We start from the raw sequence: 16,468 nt of genomic DNA on the forward strand, positions 1-16,468 counted from the left end.
CTTGTGACAACTTAACGTCAAATGTGTGCATGTAAGTATTACATCAGTGGGAATTAACTTCTTTTCATTTGCATGTCTCGAAATGATTTTCAACTGAAGGGGTAAGGATGTCGTTGTGATGTTTGTGGTTTACTGGCTGAGTTGTCTTGGTTCACTTATGCGTAAAAAAAAACAACTTCCGCTCATGTCACCCAAATCACGTCACACCTACAGGTTGAAAAATATCTACTCTGAAACTGCACCAAGGTAAGATAGTTAGGCCGGGATGGTTTGAGAAAGAGATTTGGTTTTAGTTCTGCTCAACCTGCTTGTGATTCTGTTACCAGAAAATAAAATGTGTCAGGCAATCTTGACATTCTACATTTTTTAAACTGGAGGGGAAACCCCTCTTTTAAACAGGCACAGTACACAATAAACACAATATTTGTTTGGTTTCAAACACAATTAACAAACTTGTCTTGCACATTGTTTCCGTTTTCCTTACATTTTTCAGCACAAATCATCAATGCATGTTGAGAAGTCAAACATCTGAGTGTGGTTGACCAACATATTTCCTGTTGCTTAAACAACAAAAAAGGCAGATGTCAGAGAGACAGGAAAGCTGTTGTCCTGAGGTGAGTTTAGAAATTAATTTGTCACACGCCCATGTAGTCTGCAGTCTTGTTTCCTTTACAGAAGTTCTCTACACAGCAGATATATGACTCAACTCAGCAACCCAGCCTCTACATGTGCAGCTCAATGGAAAATGTGGCTTATCGGCGTCTTCAGTGTCATATGTAAGTTTTTCGTCAATTGCATTTATTTTATAGCAATTTATGTGATGAACAAAGAATATTTTCTTGTACTTTAAAACACACACACTCTCACTCACCTTCATTTGATCTGACAGATTTCGCTGCTGTTTGTGCAGCTCAGAGTACTGGATATGGTAAGAAACATGTCAGACACACTGGCAAGACATTACAATGTATTTTATGCACATTGCACTCATTTTAAAATAGCAGTTACAAACTAATTTTGATCAACAATAAAAGCGTTAAGCTTCAAAGCAGTACGTTTTCTTATTCACCCAAAATACACAATAAATAAGGAAATATCCTGTTTCCAAGTTAACTTTTGTGATATAAAACTAATTTACCTGGTGTTAAATATTTTGTTTGCTTGTACTAAATCAGAAGAAGGCAAAAAATAATGTTCAGGAAGTAAAACATGAGGAAAGTTAACATGCGGAACATGAAGTACTTTGTTGTCATGAGTCTGGCAGTTCCTATAATTACAGGCCTACCAGTGCAAGTTCATATTTCACTATTCTGTAGTTCATCTTTAAACGTGGTTAGCTTTTCTAAACTGTAATGCCACTGTTCTTGTGTCATCCAATAGTATATGTGGTGGATAAAATAACACTTGATAATGTCCTTTGTAGTCCTGCAATGTGTGTGAATAGTAATCTCAGAGGGGTTTCAGTATTTAACTGCATTTTCTTGTCAGGCATTCCTGTTATTTTGTCCACCCCTTGTGTAGTATAACATTGGCTATTCCAATCCCTGCGTCAGCTCAATATAAGCTTAATTTAATTTGGTTTAAATTCAGTAAATTACTGCAGCTCTAAATTAATTATTACTACTATTGCTGTTCAAATTTCTGCTTATATTTCCACCTGTGATGTAGGAAGAGCACAAATGCAGGCTGTTCTGATCTTAATTCTGTTCCCTACATCTCTCCTCTCATCCAACAGCCACCAGCACTGTCCCTCCAACCAGCCTTCTGTCAACAGCAAGTCCAACAATCTATGGTGAGATTTTAATTTCAGTTAAAGAACTGAAAGAACATCAATCTGAAAGAGTTAGCATGCATAATAATAATGCATCCTCATTACATTTTGAAAGGCTTACATTTGGAATCCTGTTGATTTAATAGTGGAAAGACGTTACTTCCTGAAATCAAAAAGCAAAGATGATACATTTTGTAAGGCCTTAATGAGAAAATCCATCCATAATGAATAGGTACTTTTGTAAATTTTGGATAGTAAATCATACAAACACAGATGTATGAGAAATCAGAGCTTAAAAAATGCTATGACTTTGACAGTAAGTCTTCCAAGCTGTGAATTAGCAAATGTCACCTGTGAAATCACCACGGCCGTTGTCAAAAGGTTCTTGCAGATACTTTACTGACTGTTGTAGTTTATATAGTTGACATCATCACAACAAATGGTCTCTGAGCCTTTAAGAAGATGCCTGTTAAAATTTGATAAATTAAACTGAACTGTAATAATATATTATATATATTTGAAGAATTAAAATGTTAATTAAAATATTTCTTTATTATCTGAATGTAATTAATAATATCTTTAAAACATTCCCAGAGCCTCCCATACCATCTCTGCAGCTACAGTCAACCTGGTTGGATGTGTTCCCTTCTGAGAAAGTGGAGTTCAAGTGTAGCATCAATGGCAACTCTGACTGGACCTTCATCTGGTACAAAAATGAAGAGAAACTACAAGATTCAGATCCAAATGTGTCTTTTTCTCCGGACGGATCTGTGCTTACAATTACTGCAGCTCAAACATATTCTGGAAATTATTCCTGTAATGGTCAACACAAATCAAAGGACATTCGCGCTGCAAATAGTTCATCACTCACACTCACAGTTAATGGTAAGTTTCATGTGTTCACCCATATTTTTGCAGACTGTCTAGACAGTAGTTAATATCCTTATTGAAATGGCCAATTTTTTTGTTTCTTCTTTCTGATTAGCAAACAAGCCCAAGCCCACTTTAAGCCAAAGTCTGAACTATGGCAGGATGTTCATCGGAGAGTCTGTAAACTTCACATGCAAGGTCGACAAGTCTTCGGGATGGGAGTATCTATTTTACCATAATGGAAATGAAATTCAAGTACCTGATGTTCATTATGCCATAGATTCTATAGATCATCCTAACAATGGAGAGTACCACTGCAAAGCCAAGAGAGGCAAAGGCCCATTTTACACAGAGGAGAGTGAAAAAACAACTCTGCTGGTCTCTGGTAAGCTATGAACTTAATCACTTTGTCACCAGCTAAGTCAAACTGCACTGCAAAGAGTATGACCACATCATTCATGTCTACTACATGAGCCTTTATGCACACATCTATAGTACTTTCATCTGTGAAAGTAGAAGTTTAGATGATGCACCCTTCTGATTGTATGTAGTTATTTTATTTGGGTTTGATCTTAAATTTCTTTCAAGACTTTTAAGATTTCTTTGCGATGCTTATTTTCAGACCCACCCAAACCGTCTCTAAAGCTGCAGACTGCCTGGCCAGATGTGTTCAAAGGTGAAAAAGTGGGGTTCAGCTGTGGAACCAGCAGCCCGGACTGGAATATTATCTGGTACAGAAATCAAAAGCAGCTCCAGGAGGACTCAGTGCTTACCATGGAGGAAGAGGTGCTCAACATCACCTTGGCCGATCCAACCCATCAAGGAGGCTATGCCTGCAAAGCTCATCTTGAAACCAGGGGGGTCACCTCTGGATTTAGCAACACAGTTGATGTCACAGTTTATGGTGAGCTTTCATGCCCCTGTATAGCATTACATACACTTTACATGAATACAGCTATCTTAAAGAAAGAGTTGGAGAAAGCATATATCTGTAAGCTAAATATAAAACCACTCTAAACAGCCAGTAGATTAGCATAGCTTTGAGCCTGGAAGCGGGGGGCTAGTCTTGACTGCCCCAAATGTAACAAAACCTGCCAGCACCTCTAAAGCACACTTTTTAACATGTCATATCTTGTTTGTTTAATCCCTACAAAAAACAAACTGAAAATGACGTGGTTTTATGGTAGGCTATGTGCTGGACTCTTTCTTGGCTTGGAACAGTGATTTGCTTAAGTCCTCTTTTCACTGTGAGATTGCCGGGCTGGTTGGGCTGGTTGGTACATTTGGACAGAGCCAGGCCCCATGGATGCATTGGAGAGTCCTTATAATACAGCCATGGTTTCCCTTTGTTTTGTTTTAGTCTTTTTTTGTGCTAACTTTAGCTAACTGGCTGTTAGCAGTAGATTCATTTACCACAAAGACAGATATAAGAGTGGTATAGATCTTCTCAACTCTAAATATTAAATATAATAAATATTGTTCTTAAACTCTCTAATCTCTTCCTAATGTCAGTAGCCTATTCAACTTGATTAAAAGAAGAATACATTTGGGTGGTCAAATGCTGATATATGTGACTGCTTCTCAAGTTTTGGGGTTGTAGCAGTAATATGGTGTGAACTGCTTTTCTGTTTTAGAAAAAATACCAAAACCAACACTTAGCAAGAAACCTGATTTGAATACGACGTATGTTGGAGAAACGGTGAACTTCACTTGCAAAGTTGATGTGTCCTCGGGCTGGGAGTATCATTTGTACAAAGACAAGAATCTCCTTGCCCCCAGCAGCCCCCGTCATGAAATCCGTTTTGGTGCTGCTGAAGAGGGGCAGTATTGGTGCAGGGCCACAAGAGGTGTAATATCAACAGACGACAGTGAGAAAATAACACAAGTTGTCCTTGGTAGGTAAAAACAGCAAAGTGATGTTATTTCAAGCACTGTGTTTACAGTAAGAAAATGTGTCGTAAATATGTAAAATGCTAATCATCTATTCTATGTACATTAAATCATTGTTTTATTTTGTCCTGGTGCTGTCACCAAAGGTTTCAAGAACCTACAGGCTGCTCTTGAATTTGGTGAAAGAGTATTTTCAGCGTCTTGCTTCCGTTATTTTATGCATTTTCTGTTGAAACAGGAAGTGGTGGTGTAGCATAACGCACGGAGGGATGGCTCAGAAGTGTGTACTGTATTTGTACCCATATCAGTTTTATGTACGGGAAGGAGTGCTAGTATCGGCCCATGAAATGAAACTAGTCAGAAATAACTCATTTTTACAACTTCACACATGCTACCGTTTTAATTTAATTTTAATTTTAAACTTGTTCTCAATGTTTAGAGGACAAAATCTAACTAAAATCCCACTGTTTATGAGCTCAGTCTATAGTTTTACATTTTGAGGTATTTTTGTTGTGCAGCTGTTAAGAAACTTGTTCCTGCTTCCTTCACATTAATACTTGAAGTCCGTGCTTTCTTCTCTAAATCACATGAATCATGGAATATTGTGGTTTGAGTTGACTTGGTAGCATGGGTGCCTCGGTTGACTGGCCTGTCTTCACACATTGTAGACTGCCATTGTAAATGTGAAGTGTTCTTGGGCAAGATACTGAACCCCGATTTGTTGTTCTGCCAGTGTATGAATGAGTGTGAATGCTAGTTTCCGTTTGAGCACTTAGGCTCAGTGTATGAATGTGTGTGACTGGTGAATGCAGATGTAGTGTAAAAGCGCTTTGAGTGGTCGAAAAGACTAGAAAGGCGCCATACAAGTACGGAGCATTTACATTTAAATCTGCTTCTGTCTGCGTGTGTTCTTATATCTTTAGAAGAATCTGGTGGTATTTCCAAGAATCTGGTGGTATTTCTTGTTGTATTCATTAAGTTTCTGTATTTTGTTGTTGGATCACAAGACAAATTCACTGAGGATCTATTTTTTAAATGACTATTATGTGATGACTATTTAGTATTCAAGTGATCATAACACCCAATATGTTGTCCTCTTTTATGCAAGCTTGATTGATATAAGCAAATGCAATAATTATGCTTTTGCTTATACCTTTCTCAGGCTTTATACTGTATGGTAAAATCAAATGCAACCAGGTTATCTCAGAGGATATGAAGAGGGACTGATGTGCCTCTCTCTCCCTAGAAATTCCTGTTCCATCTTTGGAGCTGATAACACCTTGGTCGGATGTGTTCCCTGCTGAGAGTGCGAAGTTGCGCTGTGGGATAAACGGCAGCTCTGACTCGTGGACATATACGTGGTACAAAAATGGACAGGAGATCCAGCCTGATAATGTTGTGTCTTTTGACTCGAATAGAGCTACTCTTTCCATCAGCTCTGCTTCAGCTAACCATGCGGGAAAATATGAATGCAAGGGGCACCTGAAGGACAGGTCCGTCATTAGCCACCCTAGTCCTCCACTTGATCTCACAGTATATGGTGAGTTTCCTTTTTTTAGTTGCACAAAAATACAAATAATTTAGCTAAATCTGCAAACAGGGGGATAAATATCTGTTTAAGGCACATCTAGTGAAACGCTAGATTGTTTTTACACTGGATGCATTGTGCATACTGATGGCAATGACATATTTACTTACTCAGATCAAAAACCCAGTGTCATCCTGACACAGGATCCAGACTACAATGTGATGTTTGATGGGGAGTCAGTCTCCTTTAGCTGTCACATAAACGTCTCTTCTGGATGGGAGTACCAGTGGTACAAAGGTGACCGTAAACTCATCATATCTGGAAACAGTCACACCATCAAAACTGTTGCAGGATCAGACACTGGATCATATAGTTGCCAAGCTAAAAGAGGAAGTAATACAGTCTTCAACTCAGACCAGAGTCAGGTTGTAACACTCGACATAAAAGGTACGTTTTTGTTTAATTCCTCCAAACCTTTATTTGTAGTACGCAGGTCACTTTGTATTTCTGCAGTGCATCGCTGATCACTTATTATGCTATTATCTGGTTGGTCAGATGTTTTAAAGTACAGTTTAAATAGAGCAACTCTTGATATCACAAAGTGTACACTGATGCACATCTTCTTTATGTATTCAGAGGACAAGCCTAAACCCTTGCTGACTCAACATCCAGACGCTGACAACATGTACACCGGAGAGTCAGTGTCCTTCGAATGTAAAGTTGAACTCTCGTCTGGTTGGGATTACCTCTGGTACAAAAATGGAAAAGCACTCTCTATCAACAGCAGTCATTTTAGCATTAATCCTGCCAATTTGTCTAACACCGGAACTTATGTGTGCATGGCCACAAGAGACAAAACAATGTACAACACGACGCCTAGTGATAGTCGGAAATTAAACATAATTGGTGAGCCAAAGAACTGTTTATTGTTTAGAGGAATAATTCTGCCTTCATCTGTGCTTATTGATTGCATGCTATAAAATACAAAGAGGATATCTTTCAGGATATTAGAAAGTGCCTAATGTGTCTGTTTCTGTTTAGACATTCCTGTTCCTTCTTTGAAGCTGATGACACCGTGGTTGGATGTGTTTCCCAGTGAGAGTGTGAAGTTTCGCTGTGGAATGGATAGCAGCTCTGACTCGTGGACATATTCATGGTACAAAGATGGAAAGGAGCTCCAGGCTGATGTTGTGTCTTTTGACAAGGATAGAACTACTCTTTCCATCAGTTCTGCGTTGGCCAAACAGCATGGGCATTACAGCTGCTCCGGAAAACTGAAGAGCAGGTCTGTCAGCAGCAAACATAGTTCGGGTCTAACACTTGATGTTTACGGTGAGATTTGTTTCTTCCTTTTTGACAGTTCTTTAGAGAAATCTTTTGTAATCACTTGTTTTATTTTGACTCCTTGTCACACTGGAAGAGGTGGCCAGTGTCAATCCTACACTAAACAAGATGTCATTTTAAAGAAAAGGTTTGACATTTTGGGAAGAGAGTTAGATTAGAAGAGCGATACCCCTCACATATCTATCCTGTTCAGTTTGACGCCAGGAGATGGTTAGCGTAGCTTAGAATGAAGACTGGAGGCAGGGGGAAACAGCTAGCTGGTGGTTGCCTAGCGACCTAACTCTAACAAGACTCCAGGAAATCCGCACATAACCTCACACTGAACCACAAAATGTTGTTTTTACGCTCAGGTTTTTGTACAGATAAAACAAATGTGCTATAACATGTTAATTATTAAGGAGGTTGTTTTTACCTTTGGACAGAAACAGGCTAGCTATTTCCCCCTGCTTCCAGTCTTTATGCTTGTCACTTTATATTTTATGGACAGATAAGAGAGTGGTATCAAGCTTGTCATCTAACTGTCAGTAAGAAAGCAAATTAATGTATTTTCCAGTTTGTCTAACCATTTCATTAAATAAACTGACTGACTGGTTTTCTTCTTCAGGATACATGTTTCATTTTGTAAAGGAAATAAAAGATAAAAGACAGCTTCTCCTTACCCTGGGCTGTGCAGTGTGATATACATTAAAATGCTGTCTAATAGCAGTGGCATTATTATCACCCCCCAGATACGAAACCCACAGTAATACTGACGCAGAATCCTGAGCACGATGTGATGCACACTGAAGATTCAGTCTCCTTTAGCTGTCACATTAATATCTCCTCTGGATGGGAGTACCTATGGTACAAAGGTGAAAATCAACTCACCGTATCTGGAAACAATCACACCATCAAATCTGTTGTGACATCAGACTCTGGGTCATATAGATGCCAAGCTAAAAGAGGAAAGGATACAGTCTTCAAGTCAGACCAGAGTCAGGGTGTAAAACTCATAATTGAAGGTACGTTTTTTTTTACTTCCCTGTTAACATTTTTTTTGTATGTGCACGTGTTGAATGTCACAACTTTGATTGTGTTTCTACAGAGCGCCCACAGGCTCATGTAATCCTGTTAACTGGCTGGTCCGAGGTCTTCTCCACTGACAGTTTGGTGCTCAAATGTGTGGTGCAGGATAGCCAGGACATTTGGAACTACACTTGGTAGTAGTCACAAAAAACACCAATTAATACTACAGAATAAAGTTTTCTAAAGTCATTTATATGTGTACCATGTGGATTCTCACATTTCTGAAAATTCAAACTTGCAAAAATTTAACAGGTCCAAAGAGAATGAACGTATTGATGTGCCAACCTCTGAGATACATAGAGTCACACCCACAAATGATCCTGCACAGAGCCAATACACCTGCCAGGGCAGTCGCACCGGTAGACCATCTTATTCGAAACCCAGTGATTCTTTTAAGACCAAGAACCTTCGTGAGTAAAACAGAGGTCTGGAAGTTATGCATTTTTACCCTACAATTGTTCTTTCTCATTCCATTATGTTTATATATTTAATCTGTAGTTTTGAAGAGGAGGGTGCTTCTTTCCATCTCTGGCTGTATCTTCTGTGGCATCATCGTGGTCTTCCTTGGATGCATTGTCCTGAGGGTCATCCGCAAACGAGGTTTGGCTTTTGTTTTGGGGACTTTTTGAGTGCATGGATTATAAAAATGTTCATTATTAAAGTAGCTATAATCAATATTATTGAAGTAACAATTTATCAATGACAATGTGAAAACAACATGACAATGTGGTTGCTTGTAGTGGTAAACCTACACAGAATTATCACCCAATTCTCCAGCTCTGCTTGGCTTTTCTGAGCAATTTCAGCTCAGTGAAAACTCTCTAAAAACAAGCTGTATACTACCTGCCTGGCACCGAACATCAGACATGCGCAATTAGTGACTAGCTGATGAACATAGTGGAACATTTAGCAGCTAAAGGACCAGATATTTCCCTCAGTAGTTGATAAAGACCTAAAACAGAGTGAATATTGGACAGAAACTTTACTCCAAATGAATGATAATGTTTTTGCTACTGGATTTGTAAATAAGAAACTGTTTGCTAACACGTTTGCCACGTCAACTTAAATTGTGATGAAATGTTGATGGATGTTGTATTCACACTTTGTTTCCGCTCTCCCAAGAATTTATATCATCTCAAATTACTGTGACTTATTTTTTTCTTATCACATAGGTGATGATGATGATAAGCCAGAAGAGGCAAACCTTTTTCTCAGCATGGCCCAGCTAAAGGACCGTAATGGTATGTTGACACCACCTCTCGTGGTTTGTGGTTACGGTCAACATTTCCGCATCTGCTGCACCACCAGTGATTCATTTCTCAAGTAGTTGGTATTCTTGAAATTGTCTGTGTAACTACCTGTTGACAGTTTGACTCTTTTATAGTTTGTCTTTAGCCATTGGTGCTCTTGTTTTAAAGTTCCTTCCTCCGCCCCGCAGATGCACCCTGTCCGCTGGTTGACTACATCACCGATGAAGCAATTAATGATTTAGCTAAAGGTAAAGAACCCACAGATGAGTGAAGCATATGATACAAAAACTATAAACCAAACATTTTGAGAATTCCCTTTGTTTATCCCTTACTGAAATCTTGGTTTCTTTTTTTTTTAAACAACTTGACCAGAAGAAGGGGGTGAGAATGGCACTGTTTGCAGTGAAACAACACCATTACCAATAACCTCGCAGGAGGACCAAGGTAACAAAGTTATATTATATGTGGACTTTTTCTCTCTGATGACAGGTGTTGTGCCAATGTCTTATAACTGAAACCATAATGTATTTCTAATCCATCTTTCCACTTCTCGCCCTTCTTGTGTTCTAGCTGCGGCAACTGAGGGCCATGATACAACAGAAAGCGACGGTGGGCTGGTTTCCTTTAAACAATGAGTCACTGAAGCTCTCTTTGCACCAGTTTAGATAAGTTGAGATACTAAGAGACTCCGATAATCATTAACAAGTCTATAGAGTTGCTACAGCCCGGTGAGGCTCATTATGTACCAGAAAACAAAAGTTTGGCTGTATGAAAACTGGAGAGACAATTTCGCTATTGTGCAATGCTTACCATTAGGGCGAAAGAGGAAAGACCAAGATGTGTACACTGGTCAGCAGAAGACATCTAAGACTCATCTCTACATGGTCAGCCTCAGCTGTGCTTTGACCTGAACGCTAAGGTTCTAAGGTTCACTATGTTAGCCATACCACCCATCCATCCATTAGCTATATACGCTTATCCTTGAGGGTTTATATGATAATCATCAATCATATACTGTACATTTTTAGCTCTCAATTATTGTATCCACTGTACATATGTGATGATCTGTAGGATCATTTTTCAATTCCTACAGCAAACACCAGATGTCAGTAGATAGTAGTTAGCTTATTTAATGTTGTTAATGGTTCAGCGTTGAATCTTATAGGCAATCAGTTGGATATTGTATGATATATTTATATACAATAAGTGATGCTGTATAAATGCCATTCAAGCATTTTGTGTCTCCCTATGAACTTAGCAAAATAAAAAATACAAAATGTTGCCACGACTGTTCATTCAAACTAATACTGATCTGCACCAGTAAATATGACCGCAAGAAACACACGTTTAACCAGTGGGAATTTGACAAGAAGGTCGATTTTGTGGTCACGTCAGTGGGGAGATCTAGTCCATCATGTGCTCCTGTAACAAGACAAGGGACAAAAGACAAACATTATCCAGACAAACATTTAAATCCAAAGCTTTTTATTAAGAATAAAGCATGTAGGCCCAGAACACACACAATACTTACCAACTCACATCTACTTGAGGATATCAGCCAGTTTCTCCATGTAGTAGTCGTAGTTCTCCTGACAATCCTCCCAGGGTGTAAAGCTCTGGTCCTCCTTCTCCACATACGTTTCCCAAACATGTAGGAAGTCAGACGGCTTCATCATCCGCAGCTTGCAGCCGGCACTCACCAGAGCCCGGAGCCCTTCCACTATCTCCGGCTGCTCCCACTCAAAGAGACGGGAGCAGAATATGCAGAGACGGACCTTTTTGCGCTGCTGGAGGATGTTGGCCAGCTTGGATGCACAGGCTACACAGGGACTGGATGATACATACCATGTGACTTCGCACTCTTGGGAAGTGTTAGGGAGCACCTGGAAAGGAAAGAGTGGAGATAGATGGAGTCAAAGAAACTAATATTTTACATATAACACAAAAAGTGCTTGAAAACTATAATGAAACTGACCTCCTGTGGGGTTCACTTGTGTGTAACATTCTATAGTAAGAAAAGCTGAATGTGAGCGTCCATTACCTGTTGAAAGAATGCCTCTTCAGCATGAGCTGTGGCATGTTCATCCTCCATATAACCTTTCAGAGGCTCTGTGCTGCCTCCTGGTGTATCCACTCTGAAGCACAGGAGGGTCTTGTTCCTCCCTGATGAGTATTCCACATTCCTGAACTGAAACTTGAAGTAGAACGGACTCATCTGTTCTCTGGTGGAGATTGAAAGTGAGAGTTTTCTTAAATCTAATATGAAGTTGCCTGTTTTCTCGTCAGTGAACACCAAACACCACACGCCAAGCACTAGCTGTCATTATCATTGGGGCTCCTTAAGTGCATGATGCTCAGGTTAGCGTGAAACAGTGAAAAAACCATCAGCATGATTATCTATCAACAGTGCTTTCAAAGTAATCTGTCTGTGAATGCCGATCCAGGTGACACTAACACCAAGAGCATGAGTCACTCATTTTGTGAAGCATTTGTCAACCATCCAAGACACAGTAAAAGAGTAATGATGGTGAGTCTTCGATATAGACTGTGGTGACACAGTGGATGGAATATTAATGAGGCAACTGCTGAGTAAACTGATGTTTCTATAAATATTTTTGGCTTTCACATCATCCCACAGTCTGTGGATGTGCCAGTCCACTGTAAAAAAACACATACCCATTCTGTCTGAATATATCCATTGTTATATTGTACATGAATAGCCAGATGAACTACATAAATAGATTTCTTATAGCTTTGATATCAAACACAGAGGACAAAGACTGGGGAACAGATGCTAGGCAGAGTGACTCATCCCTATTCTTACTGCTGGGTTAGTAAAGAGGGCAGGTGCAAGTCATTACTATCCTTCCTCACTGAAATCAACTATAGACCATGAATTGGGAACTCTATGACTTGGAGAAAGACATGAAAAACTACTTCAACTACAAAGTGACCAAAAGTGGGTATGTTAAAAAGCTGTATCACAAACTGTCTCTCACTCTTGTGGCAGAGGTATTAAATCTTACCCACCCTGTGACAATCTCAAATGGTGGCAGCTCTATGGGCTGAAACTCTCCATTTTCTTCACTGTTAACAGCCTCCGCTCCTGTTGCCCCTCCACTTTCCCCATTTGTCTTCTCTTCGTCCGTCTTAGGCTTCTCAGGCGTCGTCTCAGTTTTTTTCACTAGCTTGTCAGGCCTTTTTACGATCTTCTCCTTCCCCTTTTCCTTCTCCTTGTCCTTCTCGTCATTTGTTTTGTTTTCCACCTTCTTCTCTTTCTTCTTAACACTGACCCGGCTGTTTCTGTCCGCCATGATTTTGGGCAAGTGGGTGAGAGTGTTGTGATAAAGAGAGGGCGGGAGAGAGCGAGAGAGATCGCTCTCAGTGTAAGTGGAGTGATAACCCTAGTGCATACACAGAAATAGATCCTATTGTGTGCTATGGTTGGAGTCATGTGCATGTCTGGCCGAGGCAGGCCCCCCTTCCATGCCATGGCTGTTAAAAGGCCAAAGGACAACACAAGAGTGAGCACCCATGTGTTGCATGATGAAGGCAGGGCAAGACTGGACTTATATCACTTACACACTTTATACAGTTGGCAAATTGAGTAAGGAAGTACCTTATTCTATGTATAAATGTACAATTTCAAACACAAGTGGTAGCGCTTTTTTCCACCAGGCTTTAACTGTCAACAGGCCAGCAACAGGCAGGTTATAAATAACGATGCTTGGCGGTGTGTGTGTGTGTCTGTGTGTATGGGGTAACTAGGGCTCTCTTGATACTAGCACCACTTTTGTTTGTGCCAGATCCAATGTCCTGCAGCCCTTTAGGCCTTGGGAATACACCAAGGCCAGCTAAAGGGCACCCCAAATAGGGGAACATTGGGAGCAATGCAGTACAAACAGATACAAGCACAATGTGTAAGAGAGTATTTGTGTCTGTGCTATGAATAAGAGCACAGAAATGAAGTGTGGCCCAGTGTGCATGTGCGTGTGAACAATCAATCTATGAAATCACCCTGCATCAATATGGTTCTCTGCTGAGGCCATTGCATGGGGGAGGGGGAAAATTGGTTTTGTAAGAGTGTGCGTTATTTTTCTGTGTATGTGTGTCCATGTGCGGCCAGAAAATGGCTTTCTGCACTGCAGATGTAATAACTTGAGGCATAAGGGAGAGGGCGGGAGGGAGGGGGCAGTTCAATTACAATTTCCTCCCCTCCCTCAGTCTCACTCTCTGCCAAGTAATTCATTTCAGAGGCAATTACCAATAGGACCGTAGCGTCTAACTCATATGGATGAGCTGTCACAGCCTAGGGGTGGGGGGGTGGGGGGGAGATGCTTCAGGCTGCTCCACATGCACTCACAAAAAACAACACACCCCGTGGGAATGAGCAAAAACACATTTTTCACATGCGAACACACTGACACATCCACAAAGAAATCTAGCGACACATCTAAATCCACAGAGACATCCCAGGGTGAAAATCATTAAGATCATAGTGATTTTTGATAATTATGATCTACAGAGAGAAATCTCTTTGTATCTCACACAGATTAACACACTTCCTCTGAAGTGGTTTTAACCAACAATAAGAACAGCAACACTGGGATGCTTTTTTGCAGTTGGTGAAAAACAGACGTAGTCCTGGTGACCTTTGTAATCAGATCCATTCCATCACAGCCAGTCATCTTCAAACTGACTGATGCTGTTGTCTTACTGTTCATTATTAATAAAAACAACATGAATCAATGCATTGAAGCAGTTGGGGCCTTCTGATATAGAACAAAAGTACAGTAACTACATATAGCTTTCCATTTATTTCCATTTATTTATATGTACTTTCGTAATTCGTATAAGCCTGGTTGGCTTTGGAGAAAAGGGCCGTGTAGGATGTGACTGCTGCCTTCCTGCTGACTCAAATTTAACTATAATGGAATTACATGCAATTACCCTGCCTCCCCACTGGCCCAGCCCAGAGTAATAAGAGTCCCTGAATGAAGGCAAACACACACACTGCAACAATCCTTCTAAGCGATGCACTGCAAAGCGGTTTCAAAGTATTTCAGTGAGGTCAGACGAAGTAAAAGCCTCTTATTTGTGCCACGTGCACGCATCCTCTGCTAGTTTTCTGAGGCAGAAGCAGGGTCAGTACCTGAAAGTTCAGAAGTACAATTGGACATGAAATTGAAAAAGGGAGAGGGGGGTTGCTGATAAAAGTAAATGAAATGGAATTGACCTCTACTCTAAAAGAGCACACGTACAGTCATAAAGGACTAGCAAAGGAAAATATAAATGAATAAGGGTAAAAGTATGTGATATATGAAGCAGATTTCAGCATTTCTCCATTGCAAAAAAAAAACTTGTAACGTGCACACATGCATGAGTGCACTCCCATCTGCAAACTGCACACAACTGCATTTCATAAGTGAAACTCGTTTATTAGGATGTCCCAATGATGAGGCCTACATACAGAGACGAGAAAAAAGAAGTGGGTGATGCATTGACATATTTTTAGCAGCTAATGCCTTAGTCACAACCTATAGGGTTAATGCATATCAGTGAAAATAAATATGCTACAGTATGCGGTAAGTGACCATTTGGTTATTGTTGGTATGTCACTGCTGGTACATACACAAGCTGTGTTTGGGGATGGGAGGATAGAGAATGGGGGCTTTGTGGTCTTGTGGTTGTCTGGAGACCCTGTTCAGGCAAAATAATGTCAAAGTAAATACTTTAGTATTGATCTGCTTCTAGTCCCCTCGGTCCACAGTATGATAGTCTGTATGCAGGCTACATGGTAAACAGACAGCAATCCGCACCTACTGCAGTCTGGAAAACCCTTCTTAAGAATGGACATGAAGCCTTGGCTCTGAAATTCTGGGTTATTCATTCCATCTCATGTCAAATGTAGTATGAGGACTGTTTTATGTTGCTAGCTCAGTTTCTTTAGAGTGAGACAGATGTTAGTATCCAATAAGTAACTTTACTGCAGGTATAAAGCCGTAAGTTGCCATTTAGATAAAAGAAAGGCTTGACTCTTTGCTTTAAGTCCATAATAATCTGTAGTTGGCTTTGAGGTAGATAAGCGTCTCCAGGTTCTTTGGTAAGACGCGGCCTCTCTCTGGCCGCAGAAAGCGCCCAGCAGTAGTGAAAATGCTCTCCACCACAGTGCCACAAGCAGGTATGGTAAACGCCCTCTTGGCCACCTGGGCTAGCAGAGGAAAGTCAATGGCTTTACGCCGCCAGTAATGCAAAGCCTCTTCATCTGTGGGTTCCTCTCGTAGGTAGACGGCCAACTCCTGCTCTAGGCTCTTGGCCTGTGCCGTGGGTCTCTGCTTGATGAAAGAGAACAGCTTACAGGGCCGTGAAAGTGAGGAGACCGGCGATGGAGCTGGGGCAGGAGGGGTCTGGGATTGAGCATGTAGGTCTGTGCTGGGGTCTGTGGGGCCGGAGGCAGTGGAATGTTTGGATAACTCCTCTATGAGAACTTGTCTGTGCCAATCAGGGTTGCTGCTCCATGTGAGCTTGAACTGGGGGTCCAGGGTGGTGGCAGTGATGTAGAGGGGGTCCTCCAGGAGAGGGGCCAGCCGACTCTCGACAGCCTGGCTGAGGCCTACAAGGAGAGAGGGGCAGTGGGGGGTTGATGTCTCAGAGAGGTGCTTCCGAAGGCCCAGAACACATGGCAGCGCTAGACTGACGGACACATGTCTGTCTGTCTGTGTGTCTACCTGTCTGTCCCCATGCACCATG

At 40.8% G+C, this 16,468-nt stretch overlaps 3 protein-coding genes across 4 annotated transcripts; 1 reads left to right on the top strand and 2 right to left on the bottom strand.

The window, feature by feature from the left end:
* The first annotated feature begins 633 nt into the window (after window positions 1-633).
* LOC119905756 (carcinoembryonic antigen-related cell adhesion molecule 5-like) lies at window positions 634-10,999 on the top strand. Of its 2 annotated transcripts, none has more exons than XM_038723052.1 (19): window positions 634-776; window positions 890-928; window positions 1,736-1,792; window positions 2,366-2,656; window positions 2,757-3,026; window positions 3,264-3,545; window positions 4,276-4,536; window positions 5,778-6,071; window positions 6,234-6,506; window positions 6,696-6,965; window positions 7,101-7,391; window positions 8,132-8,404; window positions 8,488-8,602; window positions 8,721-8,878; window positions 8,967-9,068; window positions 9,641-9,709; window positions 9,907-9,966; window positions 10,091-10,162; window positions 10,289-10,999. In XM_038723052.1, the coding sequence occupies exons 1-19, from the start codon at window positions 698-700 to the stop codon at window positions 10,351-10,353; spliced, it is 3,321 nt and encodes a 1,106-aa protein (XP_038578980.1). In that variant the 5' UTR covers window positions 634-697; the 3' UTR covers window positions 10,354-10,999. The 2 variants fall into 2 exon arrangements, with proteins under 2 accessions (XP_038578980.1, XP_038578981.1); XM_038723053.1 differs by having other exon boundaries at window positions 10,094-10,162.
* Window positions 10,888-13,116, bottom strand: LOC119905757 (probable C->U-editing enzyme APOBEC-2). The gene is made up of 4 exons (XM_038723054.1): window positions 12,749-13,116; window positions 11,760-11,940; window positions 11,250-11,601; window positions 10,888-11,140 (listed from the first exon to the last, which is right to left on the bottom strand). The coding sequence occupies exons 1-3, from the start codon at window positions 13,030-13,032 to the stop codon at window positions 11,260-11,262; spliced, it is 807 nt and encodes a 268-aa protein (XP_038578982.1). The 5' UTR covers window positions 13,033-13,116; the 3' UTR covers window positions 10,888-11,140; window positions 11,250-11,259.
* Window positions 13,117-14,470: 1,354 nt separating this feature from the next.
* si:dkey-109j17.5 (zinc finger BED domain-containing protein 4) lies at window positions 14,471-16,468 on the bottom strand (the record flags this gene model as incomplete). Its single annotated transcript, XM_038723055.1, is given in 1 exon segment — window positions 14,471-16,468. A coding segment is annotated over 1 exon segment (706 nt), but the record flags the coding sequence as incomplete, so codon positions are not given.

This window comes from Micropterus salmoides, unplaced genomic scaffold (genome assembly GCF_014851395.1).
Source record: "Micropterus salmoides isolate LMB-PRFRI ecotype aquatic unplaced genomic scaffold, ASM1485139v1 Ms_hic_scaffold_16, whole genome shotgun sequence".
In the NCBI taxonomy this organism is placed as follows: Eukaryota; Metazoa; Chordata; class Actinopteri; order Centrarchiformes; family Centrarchidae; genus Micropterus; species Micropterus salmoides.

Bases quoted from the DNA above. Each gene is read 5' to 3' on its own strand.
- LOC119905757 (XM_038723054.1), bottom strand. From the start codon at position 13,032: ATGGCGGACAGAAACAGCCGGGTCAGTGTTAAGAAGAAAGAGAAGAAG. The intron at 11,941-12,748 runs GTGGGTAAGATT...AATCTCCACCAG, and splicing joins CCATTTGAGATTGTCACAGG to AGAACAGATGAGTCCGTTCT. The intron at 11,602-11,759 runs GTAATGGACGCT...TTTCCTTTCCAG, and splicing joins AAGAGGCATTCTTTCAACAG to GTGCTCCCTAACACTTCCCA.
- LOC119905756 (XM_038723052.1), top strand. From the start codon at position 698: ATGACTCAACTCAGCAACCCAGCCTCTACATGTGCAGCTCAATGGAAA. The intron at 3,546-4,275 runs GTGAGCTTTCAT...TTTCTGTTTTAG, and splicing joins AGTTGATGTCACAGTTTATG to AAAAAATACCAAAACCAACA. The intron at 8,405-8,487 runs GTACGTTTTTTT...GTGTTTCTACAG, and splicing joins TGTAAAACTCATAATTGAAG to AGCGCCCACAGGCTCATGTA.